Raw genomic sequence first — 24,138 nt, forward strand, 5'->3', positions numbered from 1 at the left:
TGAATTAAAAACTACCCAAGATGAAACTTCTGGAACCATTTCAAATTTCAGTAATTGCTGAATATTTGTTTGTCATTCCAGATCATAGTGAAGAGAGTACTTTCATTACCATCAGCACAATGAACTCACGAGAGAAATATTTTTATTCATAAAGTTTGTGAAAAGTTTGGTACTGGTTCCTATAAATTTCAAATAGTTTGACTGTCTGGTCTCTCATAAATATATTTTGACTATACCTGAAATTTTGAGAAAAATTGGCTCCTCTTAAAAGTAGCAGTTAAAACAGGTAGTAAGATGTGCATAGTTTAGTATGATTACAAGTTTGGAAATTTTGCATTTAAGAATTCATTAACAAATATTTTTTTTAAACTGAAAAGTGTCAATTTTAAATTACTTTCTAACATGTTCTAGAAATATGTATTATTTATTGTGAATGTTTTGTGTCCTACATTTTGACTTAAAGTCCTACATTTTGGGGTATTATGTCCTACTTTCCCCTTGTAGCGATCTGGTAACCCTAACTATAAAAGTATGAAAAATATATAAAAGAATATAGAAAAAAATTGAAATTACACTTTTCAAATAAAAAAAAGTCTTGTGACAGCTACATACAGTTATTACGTATTACATAAGTTGCATATGTATTACGTAAGTCGGGGGGGTTACTGTAGTGTTGATAACAACTCTCACATACTCACTCACTCGCTTGCTTTCACAGCTTTGCTCATATTGAATTAATTTTTATGACTATTTATATGTATATGTTTGTTACCACAAATAATATTGTTATAGCAAAGGATGACCTTCTGTATCAAAACTTTTAAAAGAGTTGGCCCCTTTGGAGCACCCTGAAAACAAAGTTAAAGATTTGCCAAAAACTCATGCAGACCTTTGTACGTCTAGGGTTAAAGTAAGATTTGGCATCCTCATAGCTGTCATGCAACACAAACAGAAAACTCCTTGTTCCAGTTGTCATGAGCATGCCACACTATGATGTCTTGGAACTGTGTGCCATTTTGTCCACCCCGTAGATAAGGTAAGAGATGGATCGGATCAGGCAAGCTCCATCACCATGGGGAATATGGTATGGAAAATCATTTTCCCATTTGTTTCCAACATCTCTACAATCATTTCCAACTCCAATGTAAATCCGATGATAGAAAATGTTGAAATAAAATTCCAGTCAAGAATCCTTTCATCTTCAATGCAAATCAGTTAAAACATTGAAAACAATAATCCAAAACCAAATACTTAAATTCAAGACATATTGTCAAGATAGAATGGACAAACATGCATAATTATGAAGCATTAGTTTGTATCAGAAATTAGCATTTATAAGAATACCAGACACGATTATTAGTCCGTTTTTATAGATCTCCGGTAAACACAACCATATCAAGATTAATACACATAGCACCATCTGTTATTTAGCATCCCTTGTCTGCCATTTATGGTTAATTTTGATGATGAGGATGAGTGATGATTAGATGAAATTGATGAAGGGACACTCAAAAAGTATGTCTAGGCCATGTTTTGAACATGGAAACTTTGGTGGAAAGACCAAAAATGTGACCATTTACGATGCTCACCTACTGAGCCAGCAACAACACAACCCCCTCCTTAGAGGTTGAATTTACAAAAAACCTTTTTCGTCGCTGCTTATGTAGTTAGAGGAAGACGCCCTTCTTTCAGGTTTCTACGTAGAGAAGTTTGGGCTGTAAAAGTATCAAAATAATAAAAAAAAAGTTTAACACTGCACCACCTCTCATTTTCAGGGTTGAATTTCGAAAAATCCCACCATAGTGGGGTGCTTACCTCATAAGAGGAAAACATCCCTAAAATTAAGCAGCAGCTCGGTAACATACACAGGCACTTACTTGGAAAAGGATTCTATATGTTTACAGGTATGAACATTTTCAAAAAGATACTTTATACACACAGAGCTGTAGATATAAAAATTTTCTCTGAAACAAAAGCAATTGGAATTTGGTATCTATGGCAAATTTGGAGTCCAAACGTGTATGCATATTTATGTGAGAGAAACTGGTCAAAATTATCTCTGCCTAAACAACCATAGATCAGCCTCCAATGTTGGTGTGTCTCATCTTCCAGCAGCCACCCATGCCACACAATGTAATGCAAACACATACTGCCTCCTAGCACTCTGCAACCTACACAGCACAGCTAAATGTCAAAATCATTCCCAACCACCATAAAAACTTCCATTTTGTCAGTATACATTAGGACACTAAAATTGCCATATATGGCAAGTTTGTATGCTATTGTTTAATTGTGAGCATCTTACAAATCTTGTGCATGCATAATTGCACAAGATTTCATCTTCTTGAAAACAGCAAATGTGCTGAAGTATAAGTAACTTTATGTACTACTGAGCTACTCCTTAGCCATTTATTATTATTATTAATATACTTGTACAGGGAGTGGTTCTTGTTCCATTCAATTTTGATGTTATCCACACTTTGGTTCTCTGGTGAGACCTACATTTTCCCCATGTAAACGTTATTTTCACTCTGGATCTGGCAACCTTGCAGGTCCAATACTTACTTCATTTTCTGCTACCTTTAACCTATATCTGAAGATGCAGCTTGATATGAGAAGTAGGCTACTGAGGACAGAAATTTGCACAAGACGAAGGAAGAAAAAATTGAAGGATAAGCATGGATTTAAAAGATAACCAGGAGTGTCTAAATATTACAAGCAAGGAAGAATATTACTGTGTAAAAAAATGTAGTATTGCTTACATTTTGCACTGCATTAAAAATGATGTGTAACATAATTTGTAGTACATTCCATCAGGTCATGCTACAACAAGTAATTTAATCTGGAACCAGGGTACGATATCTATTGACCTTCTTTCCTGTTCTTTTGTAACAAATTTGCTGCCCAAAGTTTCAAAAAATCTGATTCCTCAACTGTTTTTGCAAATAAATGTTGCATTTCACAATTGGAAAAATAAACTGTTCATTAAGTTCACTGTACAAAATTCCATGAATTTAATTTTACTCTTTTAACTACATTAAGACTAGCAGAGGAAATCTAGAAAGTAATTTTTCCACTGCAGCACCAGAACTTGTAAGGTTTTTTGAAGGTATTGCTAGAAAAATTATAAAACAATGAAAAGAATTACTCTAAAAAGCGGCATTATTGCCTACCAACTTTAGAAAATATCCAGATTTTTTCATAAAATTCTCCAGCATTTCAAAAACCCTACCACTCATGAATTCAGTTTTGAATAAATTGATTGCTAAAAAGGATGAACTTATCAGTATGTTATACAATCAGAAAGTTACAAATAAAAAGTAACAGCATAGGAAAAATTCTCATGCACAAGCTAGTACAACCACAATTTATTGTTTTATAAGAAGCTACATTACATCTGCATAAGCAGCTAAGGTGAACACATCACATTTCAAATTCTCTATCTCTACATGCAATAACATACTAAAAATACTTTTGTAATACTGCACAAGGTCAACAAAATATATATATTGCACATCTCACAAAACAATTCTACAAAAAATGCATGAGTGTAAGAAAGAAAGTAAAAAAACAAGAATAATAGTAAGATCTAAAAATGGAAAGTTAAAAAAGAGAGAGAGAGAATAGAGATTTCTATCCAAATAAACCTACATAAACCTGTCCCATCCAAAAATCATGACTTGTACAGCAAAGAATAAAACACACATCAAAACATACAATGAGAAACGAAGAACTGCCCAAACAAAATTTTCCAAAGCACTTACATATTTTGCAAAGAACGAGCGGTTATCTTTTGTTTCGCCCCTTTCTCTTGCTTCCTTCTCTTTCTCCTGCTTCTGAATGTATGCTGCAGTGTCCGGCCTGAAATATTTGAAGATAATTTTAGTAAACCATTGAAATTTTATACAAAATTAGAGAGCTATTAATACTGAAGTGATCCTTAAGGACATATCTAATGCAGAAGATAAGAGTTAATCAACCTGCCCCCCTAACATCATCTCTCCTTCATTGGTTTTGAACGGCTTCTAGCTCAGCGGAATGATCAGGCTTCCTTGGTTCAGACCCAGGCTCCCAGCAAAGTGAAAACCTCGAACCTTACTTCTCGTACCTTCACGGATCACGATTTTAGAACTGTGAGGAGTGCCTGGACTAGGTTTGATGCCAGCCTTGGTGCTGTGTGGAGGTACACCGGGCATCATACCATCTTAGTTTGACCAATGGTCCCTCCCCTGCCATATGGAAAACACGGGTGTTCCCAACCCATTCCTAGCCACGGCTGGTTAATGAATGCTTTCCATATTACCTGTACTTGACAGGAGTCCAATTGGGGAGGAGGTAAAGGGGCAGAATTACAAGTGTATAATGAGCACTCTGTTTTTGATAAGGAAAGGCAATACTAAAATGATATCTTATATACAACAATCAGCATATTTCAGACTGAAGTAATGACTTTCTTAGTTGTAAATCGTAAAGCTGTTGCTATGTTGATCAAGAGTGAATGGAGCCTCCCCAATACTTCCTTAATATTCTTTGACCCGTATTTACTCATGTATAATGTGCACATTTTTCGAAAAATTTTGCTCCCAAAAACCATGGTGTGCATTATGCACGGAATAATAATTTGGACAACCAACATGAAACCATACAGGGTCATTCCATGATTTTGTGACACTTGTATTGTTTTTTTATGTTTAAAGAACCATATCATGTTATATATCGTTGTAAAGCTTAAATTCTGCAGTTTCTGAATATGGCAACATTATTCCATTCAAGATGGTGACACTGATGTCCAATGCGGTTGAAATAAGCTCATCACAAAATGAAGGAACCTTTTGATTTTTATGGTACTTTGGATGAAAGAAAAGTAAAGGAAAAAGAAAATAACTATTAAAATGTATTACTGGCAAAAATAACAATATATATATGGAGTGTGTAAATGCCTTAATGGAAAAAATCTTGTGCTGCTAACTGCTAGTTTGAGGGTCCTGAAATTGCCTCGTATAAATGTTATGTTAATCAAGGGAAGTATATATTTTGAATCACAGGAAAAGTATATATTTTGAAGTTTTTTAGAAAAAGTAAAGAAGGAATGAACAAAACCACGTATAAAAGTTTGAAGGCCATTTCTCACGATTTTTCACTTTGAAATGTAATGTTCTGTGACACCAAGAAAAGCAGTGCCATTCTGGCGGAATTAGAGCATGCACCTCCCGTCACATAGGATGTGTATCAGCAGTATTTGTTGGCGAGAAATAATAGAAAATAACTTCCTGAGTACTGCAAATCCATAAGGTAATTTTGATCTCACTTTCTACTATTACAGAATAAATCAGGTGGTTAAAGAGTGAAAGCTTTGGGATGCTAAACATACTGGAGGTGGCGTGGGTTAGTGGCTTATTGTTTACACAAGAGGATATTCTCCTCTTGGTTCATAGCAACAGGTGATTCATTGAATAGGTATGATGTCATTCAATCTTGATCGGCATGCCAACAGCTTTATGACCTACAACTAAGAAAGCCATTTCTTGAACCTGGATTGTACTGCGCATTATATATGAGACATAATTGTTTGTCACTTTTCCTCTTCAAAATCCAGGTTGTGCATTATACACGCGCAAATACGGTACATACACAATACACTTGCATATACCAATAAATTCTGTAATATAATGACAGGAAATACACACCATACAATTACAGAGGAGCCGCAATTTAACATTTTTCAGGAGACCAAACTAAAGAGAAAATTTTACAACATTAAGCTCTATTGGGACTATGAGGATTGAATGTATAATGCAGGAAAATGTAAAAATCCAAGTCTCGCTGCAAGAAATGTTAAAACATGGCCCAAGTCTTGTATTACATCCCTAACCATACCATAATTACTCAACATAGGCAAGGTGCTCAATGTTGACTAACAAAGATTGCAACTATACGTTACACTGAATATATATTTCGTGCAGTATGCGAAGGATGAGCAGACTATTATGCAATTTAAAAATTAAATTTCAAGTCCTCAGTGCTCAACTGGGTTCCCATAATATTATATAACTTAGGATGCAAGAATTCAAAGAGCAGAATTTTAACTTCTTAAGGTATTATTTCACTTTAAAGAATGTGATACAAACTCACTTGCAACTTTTTAACACAAGACATTTTAAATCAATCAGCCTACATAACACAAACGAATTGAAATCAACGACTTTAAAAATATTGGCATTCATACGTTCTTAATCTAAATAGCTCCCTGTTAATCTACAAACATATGTACAATAGAAAGAAAGAGAATACTTGTTATTTTTGAGTGAAGACAATCACAAGATTTCTTAATGGAAAAAAGTGTGCAATAGCACAAGTTTATATTGTAACTTTCAAACATTTTCCATCTTAAAAAATGCAATGTAATGCTCTACAAAAGGAAAGACAAGCGTTAAAGGTTTGAATCTGTTTAGATATATGTTTCCAAGTCTGGTAAGTACTATTAGGCAATATTTACTCATATTAGAATATTATAAGTATTACTGCTTCACGTTCTATAACATACACCAAAGATAGGGTAGTTGCCATAGCTGAGAACTTATAAATTACGGTTCTTCCACAATCGAAGTTATTACAATGAAAAAAAATTCTTGGACACTTCGTACAAAACATATGAATATAAGTAGTACCAACTAAAACTGATTTTTTACTAAAAAAAATCAAATGCACATTACAATTATAAACCTGTTAATTAAATGAAACTGCACTCCTAGTTTAATTTACACCTTGCTAAAGAGTTACCATCCAATGTCAGCAAAGTGCAACAAGTTTGATGAGAAAGACAATGATGTATCTACTCACACAGGTCCTTGTTCCATGTGGCGTACAAACACAGTCGTATTGAAGTTCTTGAGATCTTCATCAAATGTTGGTCTTCCTTCGCACATTGACGGAGATGTCGACATAGATACTGCTACCACAGCTCCAGCATGGTCCAAGGTTACTGTCAGAGTATCTGACAGATGAGACTCGTACAAGGAACACTGTGAGGAATATAAATCTCATTTCAAGCTGCAAAATTATGGTAAAGGAGGAAACAAAAATTATTAACTGTTATTTTTATGTATGAAAAAGAGTTCTTGCTTTTACTGTGAAGATCTAAAAGAACATAACTGAATGTTAGAACATAACTGAATGTTGTTATTATTAATAATCCAATTTATTTTAATTATATGCATTTCATTTTCACGTGAATTTGTATTTGTTGTTTATAATTCCTAACTTTAAAGAAGTATAGTCTTTTCCTTTCCAGAAAGGTTTCTTTCCCTGAATGAGTTGTCCCATGAAGAAGTTAAAACAAAGTTCAAATTATTTTCCATGATGAAATATTTGTATAATGAAAAAATGAGAAAAAAGATTATATGCTCTATTTCTAATTTTGTGAAAATCAGTTAACAAACAAAATGCACCATGAAGGAAAACCAGTTTACTTTTACTTGCTGTATCCTAAACTTAACTTCAATTCAGTAAGAAACAATTGTGGGATCACTAACAACTGCAGACAACAAATCATTGATCATAAGCAACTCTCCATCAAATTTTCCACATTTCTGGCAATTTCAGTTTACACCAGGACTAGGAGGAAAAATAACATCACTGAAATATGTAGTGAATGCGAAATAAGATGCTTCTGCATTTGCTAGTACCAAGAATGTGAGCCATTACAAGGGCATGAACATTTCATTTTTGGCAGAAAACACGAAATATGATGAAATAACACACTGTAGTGTTTATTTTTCACGGTTTATTAAGGTATGAAATGAATTTTCTACCATGTTACCACAAAATGATTAAAAATGAACTGCAAAATCCAAAATAAATTCTTCAACATGAAAATTAAGAGTTTATTTACCAACACATTTTCTGAAGTATCCTGTGAATTATGCAAATGACGGAAAAGTTATTAATTCTATTGCAAATATTTGAGAAGCAAAAATGGACTCCTTTTCACAGGAACTTAATACTCTGATAACTACGTAAATGTACTATTATGAGGGAAACATTTATTTTGTGTAATAAGTGTAGTTTTTAAAATCAAATTTAAGGTTATATTCACTATTTTAACACCAAAATGGCATTTTATATAAGTTTTATTTTTTGTTATTTAACATCGCTTTTGTACCAGTTTTGGTTAATCATGACAATGAGGATGAGTGAAGAAATGATGAAATTGATGAATGAACACTTACAAAAAATGCCCATGCCCAGGCTGGCATTCAAACATTGATTTGCTAACCACTCTGCCACATAGGTTGGCAAAACACACACATGAAACTGTGTTGGAATGTTAGGTAAAAAAAGGTTTGGTGACTCACAGGTTAAAATGCAATTATTTCTTCACCATGATCAACAATAAAACTACAGTCACTACAAAGAAAGAGTAGTTTTAACTAGTGCTATGTGAATGTGAATACACATACAATCTGCCAGCTTTTAACCCCATATCTACCAAGGGGAGTGTACGCACACCACACCCCAGTACTGTTTATCTTGTTGTAACTTTAGAAAAAGAAAGAAAAAAAATCTTCAGGAATGGGATTTTTAAATTTTATTATGTATTACTATCAAGCATATCTATATCTACAAAGAAACAACTGTACTCAACAAGTTGTCTTGTAGAAATTTGAAGTTAATTACAATAGGGTGCATGTGCATGTACATGGGGGGACCCAAAAGAAACCAGAATCACTCTCTGGTGGGCAGGCCTATTGTAGTGCATGCTTCTGCCGCTAAATGCCTTTTTGCTGCTCTGAGGAAAACACAAATTTACAATGGTTTTCTTGCTTCAGGAATGGCAAATTTTCACTTGGAGACCAACCTCCAGGGGTCCCGGGTTCGAATCCCAGGCTGGGCATGGATGTTTGTGTGTCCATTCATCACCTCATCACTCATCCCCATCTTCGCAAATTAGCCAAAAGTGGCACAAGAAACGAAGTAAAATAAAGTAAATCAATCAATCAGACCAACCTCGCTCATGGCCGTATGTCAAGATGATGCTAATTCCTTTTTCTGATGTAAATGGCATTGTTCACGCAGAATTCGTTCCCAACGGGCAAACTGTTAACCAGGCATTTTACCTGTTTGCTTGACGTGATGAGATGTCAAAGTGGGGACACTACAACACGCCAGCACACAAAGCCTTGAGTGTAACACAATTTTTAACCACAAACGTCATGAACCAGCATGAATGCCATATTCACCCCATCTCACTCCACGAGACTTCTTTTTATTCCCCAAAATGAAAAAAGTCCTCAATGGAAAACGTTTTGCGGACATGGAAGAGCTTAAGAAAAAGAAACGGACGCATTAAAAAGCTAAACTTTACAAGTTTCGGGACTGCTTCGAAAAGTGGAAAACATGTTTAGGCTGGTGCATTGCATCAAATGGACAGTAGGTAAATTTGTAACACCTAAAAATAAATACACAATTTCTTATTACAAAATTCCAGTTTATTTTGTATTTGAGAAAATATTAGGATTCTGTATTTAATAGAAAATATACATCCCATTCTATTTGTGAGATCAAAATACAGATATACTACTTTATTTTGTATATGGAAACCTCGAATATACAATAGAAGTTGCATTTATAAAAAAAAATATTAATTACTTTTCTTAAAACATGGCTTATGTGCTGGGGTGCATGCACACCCCACTCGGTAAACAACATGACATTCTTAACTTTGGAAAATAGATGGTTAAGTTTGATTGTCTATCAATTTCAGTGTCCAAGTATCACCAAAACCAAGTCAATTTTTTTTGTTTACCGGCAAATGACTTTTAACCCTCACAAACCAGGATGCACGATATACATCACATTTGGAACATACTGCAATGCAGGTAATGTTCGGAGACACATATTTTGAGTACTAAACAACACTTGAAGCACCCTATAAGAAATTGGTAGCATTTAATTTCATTCTGGCTATATTTGAGGGGGAGGGGCAAAAATTTCAACACAAAAAAAAAAATCACGGCTTGTACAAGTACATTGTTAAAGTTTGAGGGAATTTAAAATTTCTCGCTGAAAACAAGCATGGCTTTCATATTACAATATATTTTTTTCTTTCGAAACTAACAGCAGCAAGTGTCCAATTTTTGTCACAACAATGGAATGGTTTGGCTCGGAGCCGAGACAACGTGTTACTGCAGGTGAGGAGGTATGGCTCAGATGCCAGTATTTTCGATCCGTAACATCCCGCTTATTTTTATGCATATAACTTTAGCAAGCAGACAAGTATATTTAGAGTGCATAACAAGAACTAACCTGTGTTATAAGAGTTGTTCAAAGTGATAGCCAAATGCAATCACACACTCCCGGCATCTTTTGATGAAATTTTGATTGACATATTTATTCTATTTACAAGTTGTTTTCTTGCCATTGTTAACCCGGCAGGACATGTGCTGGGTAAAAAAAAATACCAGATGAAAATTGCATCTTAAGTCCAAATTTTAATTGTTTCAAAGCATGTAAATAATAATATCTTCAATGATTAACGTAATTTTATTAAGTTCGAACATTTTTATTTTACAAGGGAAATTCGGAAAAAAAAAAAAACTCCATTTGCACATGTGCGAGAAATAGCCGGCAGTGATCAGAACGCTACATTTTAAAAGTAGCTTCGCTACAGCTACAGCTACATTTACCTAAAATTAGCTCACTACGCTACTCCTGTTCGCTACTCGCTACTTTTGCGCTACTTCTGCATGAAAAACTTAAAACAACCACATGGATATTCAAGAGAAGCCCCTAGTACAATAGTTACACTTACTTGAAAACAGATTCTGTGATTTATTATTATGATTTCAGTCTTTCGATAATTTTGATAGCAGTGTTATCTCAGTTACTTATTTTTACTATAGTGTTTGAGAATAACATACCTATGTGAGTGACATATCAATTCAAATTTGATATATGAGTATTGCAATTAGGTACTTACCAAAATTAATGATTATAACTATATACAAATATAATTTGTTAGGATTATTTATGTTTACATATCAACATATTTTCTCTTGAGAATAAATATTTCATTTTTTAATAGACTGATATGAAGGCAGTATTTTGAACGAAAAATATATCGCACTGACTCTTTCGAGGATGCTAATTGTTGTGAACATGATGGATAACCAGATTTTCTGATTACCTACATAATTTTCACTGATATCCATAATTAAGATAAAATAATTCTTCTATAACTGACATTTCCACTAAAGGTTTATGTATACCAATTTAAAAAACTACACCATAGAAACATGACCCCTGGGTGTACTCGCGTTTCTGCCTGTTCAATTTAAGGTAAAAAACGAGACATCCAAAGTTGCGAGGCCAGTGGGGCACTCAAAACACGATCCACCATGTTGATACATCACTGGTCCTTGGTTGTTTTGTCGTCTGCTCTTCGAGAGCCCATTTTACAATGTCTATGGACAGACAATGGGTGCGACAGTTTTACCATCTGTGCAGGTTTAAATAATGGAAGAAGGAGCAATAATTGGAGGGTAAACTATGCTTTGTAATAATAATCTTTCTTATTAAAATATTCCTGCTGCCCACGTGGAAGATTAATGAAACGAGGTCTTACACGTGTGTATGTTCTCAAAAATGTTTGTCACTGATTACTTTTTAAAAATTAATTGGAATTTATCATATGTATCGAAATTTACTATAACGTGTTGCACAAAAGGGGAATAACATAAAAATGTGATATTTATCAATTTTATCTTCTTAGCCTTAAAGGGAATGTTAGTTGGGAGAGAGGTTGAATGTTTGCTCGGACATTGGGGATAGCTGGGGGATGCTTCTATGGTACGTACAAATGGAGCTATGGTTTAAGTAAGTTTTCATGTTAAGAATGCTTCCGTGAAAAGACAGTGGAATTTTCGTCATCTTGTAATCAAAGGGATCCAGGTTCAATACCTGGCAGAATCACATAGCTATTCGAATCCAGTCTCAATTAGCTTATCTACAATTAGCCAAAAGTGGCAAAAAGCGACTCTAAATAAGAGAATTAATAAATAAACCATTCATCCTCATTGTCATGATCACCGAAAGTTACAGAAAAGGGACGTAAAAGTAGAAGAAAATACGTACATTTGGAGAAAAAAAAGAAAATCTTAATTTCTGCAGGAAAAGTCAATAACTCGTATGTACCTTTTACAATACCATAAAATATATTGAAGAAACTGACGTGTAAACCTGAGCGTTCTAAACATATTGTAATTTTACAATTTGTGAATAAATATGACAAAAATAATTGTAATTCCAGAAAGTGTATGTCTATCATTCTTGTAACAATAATTTCTTGCTGGTGAGATTCTATAAACTGACAATGATCAATGCTGTTAACGTACTGAGCCATTGATTGCTGGCACTATTGCTTTGTCACTGTAGTGGAAAATGGATCACTCGCTTTAACACTGCAAGTTGTGTTTGTTTTACACAGTAATTAATGACATTGTCCTGTCTCTTACACCATGGATATCCACAGGATTTGTTCAGAGGTGCCGCAAGTGAGGCATGTTTCTCCCCCAAAATAGTGATGTAGCTCAAAAAACATAGATGTAAGTCTGAATATATTAATATATGTCAGTTAGTTATCTGGATATTAGTATTATTCAGTTACTAATGAAATAAATTACGCAGATATCTATAATCTGCGATATCAAGATATTTATAATCTAGATTATCCGTATTTCCATGAAATATGTAGACTTTGTATCTGTGAACCTCCTGCAAAAGTATGTGTTATTGTCTATTTTTTATACACTGTTTCCACATTCAAAATTTACCTCAAAATGCTCAGAAGAAATGTAGCTGTAGCGAATTCGCTACAACTACAGGAATATTGTAGCTTCACTACAGCTACAATTTTCAAAATGTAGTGCTGCTACAGCTACAAATTTTGTAGTTAGCTACAGTAGCGACACTACAAGTAGCGTGCTACTTCCGACCACTGATATCTGGGGATAGCGACATCAGTCCTGTGGAGCTGTGCACAGTAGTTCAGTAGGCAGTGAGAAGTAGAAGGAGAAGGTTGTGTTGCAGTTGACTCGTCAGCTATAACAATTGAAAATGAACGCTCCAATAGAAAATCCCGCAAAATCTGAAGTGGGTGCGGTTTTACGATTTCTGTGTGCGAAAAAACTTTCGGCAGCTGCGATTCATCGCGAAATGTGTAATGTTTATGGATCAAATGTGATGAGTGAAGGTATCGTACGTGAATGGTGTTGCATGTATAAAGATGGACAAACTGCCGTGCACGATGCGGCAAGAAGTGGGCACCCATCTGTAGTCAGCAATAAACTTGTGCAGAAAATTGACAAAACGGTCAGTCTGGGATGTTAAAGGAGTACTGCTAGTGAAGTTCATGAAGCGTGGTTCGACCATCAATTCAGAAGTCTATTGTGAAACGTTACGACAACACAGACGAGCCATCCGAACAAGTGTCGGGGCATGCTGACTTCCAGTGTGGTGTTGGTTCACGATAATGCTCGCGTGCACACCACTGGATGCATTCAAGAACTTTTGGAGCAGTTCCGTTGGGATGTTTTTATCATCCTCCCTATAGCCCAGATTTGCACCGAGTGACTACCACCTCTTCAGGCACATGGAACAGTGGCTTGCGACGTAATGCTTCGACAATGACAATGCAATTCACGATGCTGTTAGAGAGTGGCTTCATTCCCAGGCAGGAGATGTTTTTGCAGAAGGAATTTTAAACCTTGTAAAACGTTATGATAAGTGGCTCAATTTGAACAGTGATTATGTCGAAAAGTAATGTAATGTTGTACTTTTCTAATGTGCATAATAATATTTTTCTAATGTGTATAATAAAAGTTCTGTATCTACAAGTGTCTGTCATTGATAACCAAACGGCGATTTTTTTCCCGACTTGCCCTTGTATTACGCAAAGATGAAGTTGAGAAAAAATGAGAAAGAAAAGACTGTAAGAAGAGCATTCTCTGCCATAACGTAAGTATGTGTGCTAGGTAAAAAAATACCCACAAGAAAAATTACTAATAAATATGAATTTTAATTATTTTGAAGCATATAATTTGTAATACTTTCATTGATTAATATAATTTTATTGAATTTATTTTGAACATTTGAATTGAATCACAGGATTGATAAAAACGAGAAAAAATAACATGTTGAAATACCAAACTAAAACGTATGAGCGGACCGTTGGGTGAAATTTACCCAGGCAGTGTTTCTATGGTCTAACGAGCAGAACTAATAAACTAACTGGCAGCCGATTCAAGGTCCCGACACTCGGAAGGGATCATTGGAAACGGAAGAGTGGCCTCAGACAATAATCGGATGTGATCAGAAAATATATTTCAAAATCGACTGGGTAATTTTTACCCATACGCATGTCCTTGTGGGTTAAACACTAGATGTACGTTGTCAGCGTAGTTACAGTGCTGTTATTCTTGATCATTCTTTGAAAGAAAATGCCACTGCATCGACATGCAAAAGTTGATTGTTTAGGCACTGGGGGAGTGCAAAAAGCAACACACTGTCTGAGGCTCATGTTGCAAATGAATTGTTGCTCCCCTATCAGTACAGTTCTGTTCATTTTAGCATGCAGTGTAATTTCGCTCTGTTTAATATCAGTGCATGTGTGTGCATGTGTGTGCATGTTTGTCCAGTGTGATAAGTCTCTCATAGATCACATACATTAGCTTTTGTTAGCTTTTCTGTGTAATTCCAGTGTGTGCTTAATAAGATTGTGAGACCATTGAAATGCTAGCCGAAAAGTTCCCGTTAGAACAATGATTTTTAATGCGTGACATTTATGTAAAAACAGATTCATGTCAAGATGTTTGTAGGCAATTTTTACAGAAATTCCATGGTGTTGCAGCTCCAGGTAGAGAAACAGTTAAGCAACTTGTTCTGGGATTAAGAGAAACAGAACTTACAAGAATTATAGAAGAGGAACTTTTGCATGTCAATGAAAATTTATCAAAAGATGCTGGGAGTGTGAATGCAGTTGGTCATCACTTTGAACAAATCATACAGGGTCTCTACCAAAATAACAAATCCAAAATTCTTGACTTTTTCTTTTTTACCTTTTCCCCTTATTTTTCTTAACATTTATTTAACCTTTTGCCGCCCAAGGCCTTTTTCACAAGTAAGCCTCTATTGCCCGAGCCGATTTTGAGTAAAATGCAGAGTTTCAATTAAATGAGTGTAGATCAGAGGCTAATTGCCCTAGAAAGATGAGTGATATACCGTTGTACGTGGAATGAACCAGATTCAGACTATATGAATTTTTTGAAAATTCGGCGTATATGTAGCGGGAAGGAGGGGGCTAATTCTCAAAATTCCAAAATTTCGGAAAAAAAATTTGGTTCCCCCACCCTCCCCTCAAGAAAAAAGTACATGACAGTGTCGACATGCACATGGAAATGATCGCTGACATGTAAGGAACACAAAAATATTTGCATTATTATCATATGACCAATGTAACTTGAGTTGTACCCCCAAAAGGAATGGTCGGCACGCCACTGATTCAAGCTTCAAAATGCAGCGGTACCTTGAAATGACTATAGCTCAGAAACTAAATGCCCTAGAGATATGAAAGATATACCGTTGTACGCAGAATGAATCACAGATTTAGACGATATATAATTTATGCACATCCGGCGTATATATGGAGGGGGAAATCCCCTGAAAATACTTTTTTTTAAAAAAAATGGGGTTTCGCCCCCCGCCCCCCTGAAAAAAAGGATATGAAAAGTTCAAAATGCACATAGAAATTATCGAAACAGAAAAATATTTGCATCATTGTCGTATGACCAATGTAACTTGAGTTGTACCCCCAAAAGGAATGGTCGGGATGCCACTGATTCAAGCTTCAAAATGCAGCGGTACCTTGAAATGACTATAGCTCAGAAACTAAATGCCCTAGAAATATGAAAGATATACCGTTGTACGCAGAATGAATCACAGATTTAGACGATATTTAATTTATGCACATTCGGCGTATATATGGAGGGGGAAAGGGGGGAAATCCCCTGAAAATACTTTAAAAAAAAAAAGGTTTCGCCCCCCCGAAAAAAGGATATGAAAAGTTTAAAATGCACATAGAAATTATCGCTGGCATGTAAGAAACAGAAAAATATTTGCATCATTGTCGTATGACCAATGTAACTTGAGTTGTACCCCCAAAAGGAATGGCCACTGATTCAAGCTTCAAAATGCAGCGGTACCTTAAAATGACTATAGCCCTAGATATATGAAAGATATACCGTTGTACGCAGAATTAATCACAGATTCAGACGATATATAATTTATGCACATTCGGCGTACATATGGAGGGGGAAAGGGGAGAAATCCCCTCAAAAATACTTTTCTTAAAAAAAAAAAATGGTGTTTCCCCCGCCCCCCGAAAAAAAGGTCAAAATGCACAAAATGCAAAATTTATGCAAATTTGGTGTATATATGGAGGGGGAAGGGAGAAAACCCCCAAAAATTATTTTAAAAAATTGTCACTTCACCCAAAAAATGTCCTCGCACTTGGGCACAAAACGACACCCATGCACAACATTCACGGACGAAAAGCTAGAACGTAGTGACAAATTAGCGCCAATTCTTGCAGCTGCTTGAAATTCTATTTTTAGACAATGCTGGGTAACCCCTGTTGCCACTTGTGCTAAACAAAACAAAGGTTTCCTTCAGCACGCTTCGAAATTCCATTCTCACAACGCAGATTCAACAACCAGTCTTCCCCCTCCCCCCCCCCCCCTGCTTGCGCCCTCACGGAAAACTTTCATTTTGACATCGGATACTGATAAACAAGCTTCCTTCGAATGCACTTAGCAGGAGGGAGTGAAAAGCATTGCTTTAGAACAACAAAGCCGGTCTTCCTTTATCGGCATAAAATTGACCTTGAAAAGAGACGCAAAAGAGAAGTCCCTTTTCCTGCCTTTCCCCCTCCATTTTCATGAAGACAAAAAAAATGCAAAAAACCATTTCTGTTAAATACATGTGTTAGGAACAATATAAAAAAAAATCGAAATTCTAGCCAAAAATAGAAAAGTTATAACGTAAAAACTACTACCTTGACACAGCGTCTCGATCGAGACGCTTGGTCCCCTTAGGGTTACTTTTGGGTATCTCGTTCGAGATGCTTGGGCAGCAAAAGGTTAATCACCCCCTACTTAGGCATAGTTGTGAAATTTAGAAAATAGGTATTTTTACTTAATGGAAAACCCCTACCACAAGGACGGTTAAGGTGAAAACCTTAACAAGGGATTTAGACTTGATTTAATTATTCATGCTTGTAAAAATTAATGCTTCAGGCTTCATCCTGGATGGGGAATGGCCAAATTACTTTATTTAATATTACAAAACTACATGCATAGAAGAATGTAACTCTCAAGAAACAAAGTGAATAAATGTTAACCACAACTAAATATAATTTTAGATTTCCAAATATTCAATTTTATCAAACCTCAGTACAGGTATATAATAATGGAAGTTCACAATACTGTAAAAAAAAAATAGCAAAACTTTTTGTCCACAAACATAATTTCTTGACTTTTTCTGGACCTACCTATTGATTTCTTGACATTCTTGACTGGTAGAAACCCTAACACAGGTTAGTACTTGTTACACAATCTAAATATAATTGTCTGCAAAGTAAGTGGGATGTTATGGATCGAAAATGTTCGCATCTGCGCAATGCCTCGCCATCTGCAGTCATGCACTATCTTGGCCCCGAGCCAAACTGAATGCACTGCATTTTGTAAATTAATTGTTTTTCTGGGCATAGGCTTGTAGCTTAGACTGTACTGAAAAAAAAGTAGCTACGCTTTCAGTAACCCTACTGTTCCTAGTTACAGATGTATAAACTTGCAGAAGTTTAAATTTCCTGCTGAAAAAAGGACCGAATTTACATTACATTTTTCTCTCTCTGAAAGTATCAGCAGGAAGCGCAGAATTCTTGCCACAAGAATGGAACACATATCGCACAATATACAGGTACTGTTTTGAAATTATATGTTCCGGCTTTGCCTACGTGGGTGTCTGATGAAGTTAAAATTTTGTACAAAAAATAAATTATTAAAAATATTTTCATCTTTTTTTTTGTTTCAACATGGCGCCTGCCTCTGATCACTGTGGAATTTGCTCCAAAGGAATTTATGGAAAACAACAGGTATTGGCATGCTGTCTGTGTAATACAAGGTTTCACGTTAAACCATGTTTGAAACTTTCTAAATATGAAGTTGAATTTTTTATGGTGAACGACATATCTACCTATAAATGTACGAAATGTTTACAACAGCGTAGCGATGAAACTCCTGTGACGCCACGACCCGTTCCGGTGAATCGTGTAGCTGCTCGCGATAGTGCCAATGAAAACATGGACATAAATAGAGAAAATAATGAAGAAATGGCAATACATAGTGATAATAGTGATGAAGATGATATTGATCAAGAACATCAACTTGGAGGACAAAAGCCAGGTAATGTAAACTGTTTCAGTTGCTGCCATGTTAAAGACATTATGTCAACATTGATCTCGACAGTGCAAAATTTAAGTGATCAAATTCAATCTCTTAAAGCCGAAGTGATTGTATTGAAAGAACAGAATGAAGTACTAATGAAAACAGAAGAAAAAAAGTTTCTACAAAACACTTATGCACACGTAATTCAAACGAATCTTCCGAAAGAAAAACAAAACACAATCGGAATGCCCCGCAGTACTCCTTGTTTACCTTTATCTACAGTAGCTCACAAAACTCGCACAGATAAGGGATCTGATAAGTTTCTGGGTCAATCAGTGCAGTCGATAGAAAACAACCAGGTTTTAAATACATCTGGTTCCAAAAACACTCGTCAAGCTTCGACCTTGCAAAATGTAAACAAACAGGTGAACGACGTGAAGAAATCAGTGCAAGGTCAGAATCCATCTACTAGGTTAGCAGTACAACGCAAGGTTTTTCCTCAGAGAGCTCTATTTGTGACTCGACTTCATCCTGAAGTTTCAAATTCTGACCTTCAGCAATATATTGCTGAAACTTCTTCCGTAAAAAAAATGGTATGTACAAGGCTGAAAACTAAATATGATTCTTACTCTTCTTTTCATGTATCTGTTTCCCAGGATGACTATGATGTACTATTCGATGAAAATATCTGGCCTAAAGGGGTATTAGTAACAAGGTTTTTTGGCGAATTGAAAAATGACAATATAGTTGCCAACAAAGAAAAAAGTGTATCTGATACAAATAGTAACAGTAAGTCTGGAGAAAACTCAACTTCAAAAAACTAAGTAGTTCTTTCCTTAGTAATAATATGATTAAATGTTTTTATCAGAATGTTAGAGGAATTAACACCAAATTTGAAACATTAGTAAGCAATATAAATATTGAAAATTATGACATAATTTTTCTTACAGAAAGTTGGTGTAAACAAGATAGAGATTATTTTATAGATTTAGATCCAATGTACAGGGTGATAAGAAAAGATAGAAATCTGGATTTAAACAAACAGAAATCTGGTGGTGGTGGTTGTCTTTTATTCATTAAAAACAAGGTTCAGTTTATGATCTTGGAATCACCTTTTACAGAATTGGATGTAATTTGGGTAAAATTAATGTCAAATCATTCTGTTCCAACCATAATAGGATTGCATTACTTGCCACCTGATTTAAACTGTGACTTGTTTGCAAACTACTTTGATTGGGTAGTTCAAGAAATGTTAATGAAATACAATAAAATAATTTTAGTTGGAGATTTTAATGCTGGTGGAATTGACTGGGCTACTGGAAACTTGTATTGCTCTAATTATTATGTTAAAAGAAAGGCTGAAAAAATTGTTGAAATCGCAACACTTTCAAATCTAATTCAGCACAATGTATCGTATGAGCCTTCACTTCCTTTTAATGTTTTAGATCTTCTACTTACTAACATTTCCACTTGTAACATTAGTTTTAATGAACATCCTTTATCTAAAATTGATAAGTTTCATCCACCGTTTTCATTTTATTTTGAATTGGATAGGTCTAAAAAAGACAATACTGATACAAGGGAAAATAATATTTATAGATGTCTTAATTTCGCCAGAGGGGATTATGTGAATGTTTATAATGAATTGTTGCATTTACCATATATGGTTGAAATATCTAATGATGTACAACAATCTGTTATGGAACTGACTAGAAATGTGTATGCAATATTAAAAAACAATATTCCTTCAAAAGTTAAAAGAACAAACAATCAACTGCCTTGGATGACTAGGAAACTAAAGAGAATGATCAATAAAAAGAGAAGGTATCATGATAAATTTAAACTTACAAATAAGTGTGTATATTACAGTACTTATTCCCAATTAAGGAAAGATGTTAAAAAGGAATATTCTAATGTAAAGGAGCATTACTACTCCTCCTTAGAAAACAATGTTTATGGTGACAAGAATGCTTTTTGGTTTCACTTTAATAGAAAGAAGAGAGAAAATACTATCACTGAAATTATTTATGATAATGATGTACTGTTCAATGAATATGATATTGCTAATGCTTTTAGTGAGCTTTTTCACAAATCTTTCTCAAAAAGAAGTCATGTAAATTTTAAAAATATTAATCTTCATTCATACACCAACCTAATTGATGTACCTTTTATCTTGGAAAAGGATGTAAGTGATACAATTAAGAAACTAAAAGGCAGGTCTTCAATAGGTCCTGATGGCATACCTAATTTTATTTTGAAAGCAAACAAAGATGTTTTTGTACCATTGTTAACTAAAATTTACAACATGTCACTTACTTCTGGAATATTTCCAGATATCTGGAAAAATGTGTTTATTGTACCTGTAACTAAAAACAAAGATGGAAAAGCCAATGATCTTAATAATTATAGACCAATTACTATATTAAATTCCATGGCAAAGGTTTTTGAACACATAATTGCTGACTATTTGTCTTTTTCTTTTAAACAATATATTGATGGAAATCAGCATGGATTTTTTAGAAAAAGGTCTACTATCACAAATTTATTGGTTTTAATAGACTCTCTTAAATCTAACATTAGGAAGCAATCCCAGACCGATATTTTATTTATTGACTTGGCTAAAGCCTTTGATAGTGTCAGCCATCAGCTATTAATTTACAAACTCGACCAAATGGGATTATCACCACGATTTCTGAAATGGTTTTCCAACTTTTTAGTAAATAGAAGTTTCTCTGTTAAGATTGGTGAAACAACTTCTTCTAAAAAAGAAATACTTTGTGGAGTACCTCAAGGGTCGCCACTTGGTCCAATTCTGTTCGCTGTTTTTATCAATGATGTTACATTATGTTTTAAATCTAGCACATGTTTACTATATGCAGATGATATAAAAATTTTTAAGAGTATATTAACAAATAATGATGTCGCTCAACTTCAGGCTGATCTCGATAGAATGACATATTGGTGCAAGATTAATGAAATGGAAATTAACTTGAGAAAGTGTAAAGTTTTAAGATGTACTAAGAAAGTTCATTATATAGTCTCCAACTATTTTATTTATGAAAATAAAATCCAAGTGTGCGACAGTCATAAAGACTTAGGAATAGTAATAGACTCCTCTCTCATATTTGATGAGCACATTTCAGAAATTTGCAAAAGAGCAAAGAGAATGCTTGGTTATATATTTTTCTCATGGAAAGTTTTTAAAAAGGAAGATACCTTAATATTCCTGTACAAACCGATAGTTCGTCCTATTCTTGAATATGCAAATGAATTATGGTTTTTGACTGCAACCAGTCATCTTCAAAAAGTTGAATCAGTTCAAAAACTTTTTATCAGGTTATTATGCACAAAGTTTAAAAAAAATTACTATGACCAACATTACTCTGAATGGTTATCACAGTTGAATGTTTTCCTTAGAAGAAAGAAGAAAAATGAAAAGGTTAAATTTTGTAGAGAAGATATTAAATTTCCAAGTTGACAGTGAATACTTTTTGAATAATATAGCTTATAAAATTCCCAGATATTCCCATAGGTATATCTCAATTCTCACATGCCTAAACAAGGCAAGAGGTTTATTAGCTGATCTTGTTGAAACCTACAATTTGAATTTACGTTGATGTATAAAATTGTAGGATCCACTGTTTTATTTTATAATTATGTATTCAATTTTTTAATTTTGTATAACATAGTGGTTGTTTAATCGTTATCATCACTTCAATAAATATGATCATTATTATTATTAGAACAATACACAGTTAATTGTACAATATTATATAACAATAAACAATTATGAGTATCAGAGATATAATAGATCTCATTGAAAACTGTAACTTGAAGTGTAAATGTGCTAACTTGTTATGTTATGTTATTCTACAGCTTATGTATTTTATTCGTGTAACTTTGTACTTTTGTATTTGACTTAGTGCTGTACAAGGTTTCATACTGTGCTCAACACTTAAAAATAAACGATTATTATATCTTGTATATGGTAAATGGAAATTGTTTTTTTCTTTTCGACCATAGGCTTGTAGTCTATATGAAAAAAAAAGGAGATACAATTTGTAACTCTAGCATTCCTAGTTACTGATATATACATTTATATTTAAAACCTTGCACAATTTTAAACTTCTTGCTGAAAATGCCCTCCCCGCTCAGGCCTTATTGTGTAAACCAGGTCCCAGCATCTAAGGGTTAACTATGCAGGGTGGCCACTCTAGAACCATGACAAAAACAAGTAGATGTTTTCTCTATTTCAACCTTACCAGGGTGAATATTATTATTTTTGTACATATAATATGTATAACTTTCATGTGCAACATATGTTTTACACATATTCAAAATGGAGTGATATAAAATACATGGCAACACTAAATTGTTTACATATTCAAAGTTTCCTTAAGAAACACACACACACACATACACATACATACATATATATATATATATATATATATATATATATATATATATATATATATATATATATATATATACACAGCATATAGGTATATTATTTATATTCACTACATAATCAATTCATCCACCTGATAACAAACCAACAGCAAAAATTATAAAAATTCTCTCAAATGTGCACGCTCCTTTTCCTCCCAACAATTGTTCATGCATTTAAGGCAAAATCCATTAAGAGAAGTCTTATGTCTCTCTCTGGTAATTTACAATGCATTACAGAAAACAATTATATTGCGAGTGAAGTGAACAAGAAAATTTTTAATCCATTTCTTTGCAAACTAAAAACAATATTGATTTAATAGGGCGCAAATAATTTCACGAGGCACCATGGCATTCTCTCTTTTACAACTTTTATCATTTAGATTGTTCAGCGGCCAGGGCCAACTCCCGCCGCTCCCTAGCTACAGCTCTGAACTTGACGAGTCTAAGAAAAGTAGGCATTGCGAGCGAGAAATTTTATGAAATGTATTTTTATTTTCATAAAATTTGATATCGAGGGGGATAATGTGACCTTGGCCATCAATGTTTGCCCCCTTGCCCTCCTTAGAATTGATTTCCAATCAAGGTTGGGGGGGGGGGGTTTGCACCACTGATATGCACACACGAATATGGTAACAATATGAAGTGTCTGTGTGATTAAAATGCATCTAAAAATTCTAATTTAATTTAATTAAAAAGTATATTTAAACATTTAATTTGAGGTCCTCACTTTACATTTGCCATTTCCCATACTCAGACTCGAAATACATCTACAAACACAAGTCACACAAATGTTATGGTATATATTCTAACCTTCCAAAAATTGTTGTGTAAGAATTTCAAACTCAAATCTACGTAATCACCTTATCTTGCAATAATCTTCTGCCTGTCAGATTGCTCCACAAAGGACAGTAACAAAGTAAACAGATCGAGAGAATTCTATTTTATTTTTCACACATTATTTTCCTTCCTCGATAAAAATAAAAACTCAACTGTGAAAAATTTACGTAATCAACTTCAAAGAAATATTTTCTGGCAATAAACTTCTGTCTGTCAGATTGTTCTGCAAAGGACACTACCAAAGTAAATGGATTGAGAGAATTCTGCTTTATTCTTCAAACAGCTTTCTTATCCTCCTTGTTTAAAATAAAAGCTAAACTGTGAAAATCTTGCACCTCAGGGAATTTATAAA

The 24,138-nt window shown here is 34.3% G+C and overlaps 1 protein-coding gene across 2 annotated transcripts in view; it reads right to left on the reverse strand.

Annotated features, from left to right (window-relative positions):
* The window catches only part of EMC10 (ER membrane protein complex subunit 10), a 37,110-nt gene that overhangs the window by 7,164 nt on the left and 5,808 nt on the right, over positions 1-24,138 (reverse strand). Inside the window, exons 4-5 of one of the 2 annotated variants that reach the window (XM_083144069.1) lie at positions 6,841-7,022; positions 3,765-3,861 (exon numbers count right to left, since the gene is read on the reverse strand). In XM_083144069.1, coding sequence (XP_083000195.1) covers positions 3,765-3,861; positions 6,841-7,022 — 279 coding nt within the window. Of the gene's footprint in view, positions 1-3,346; positions 3,862-6,840; positions 7,023-24,138 lie in introns of those variants that run through there. The other variant, XM_083144060.1, reaches the window with a different exon arrangement.

Source organism: Lepisma saccharinum, chromosome 1, assembly GCF_977018435.1.
Source record: "Lepisma saccharinum chromosome 1, izLepSacc3.1, whole genome shotgun sequence".
NCBI lineage: Eukaryota > Metazoa > Arthropoda > Insecta > Zygentoma > Lepismatidae > Lepisma > Lepisma saccharinum.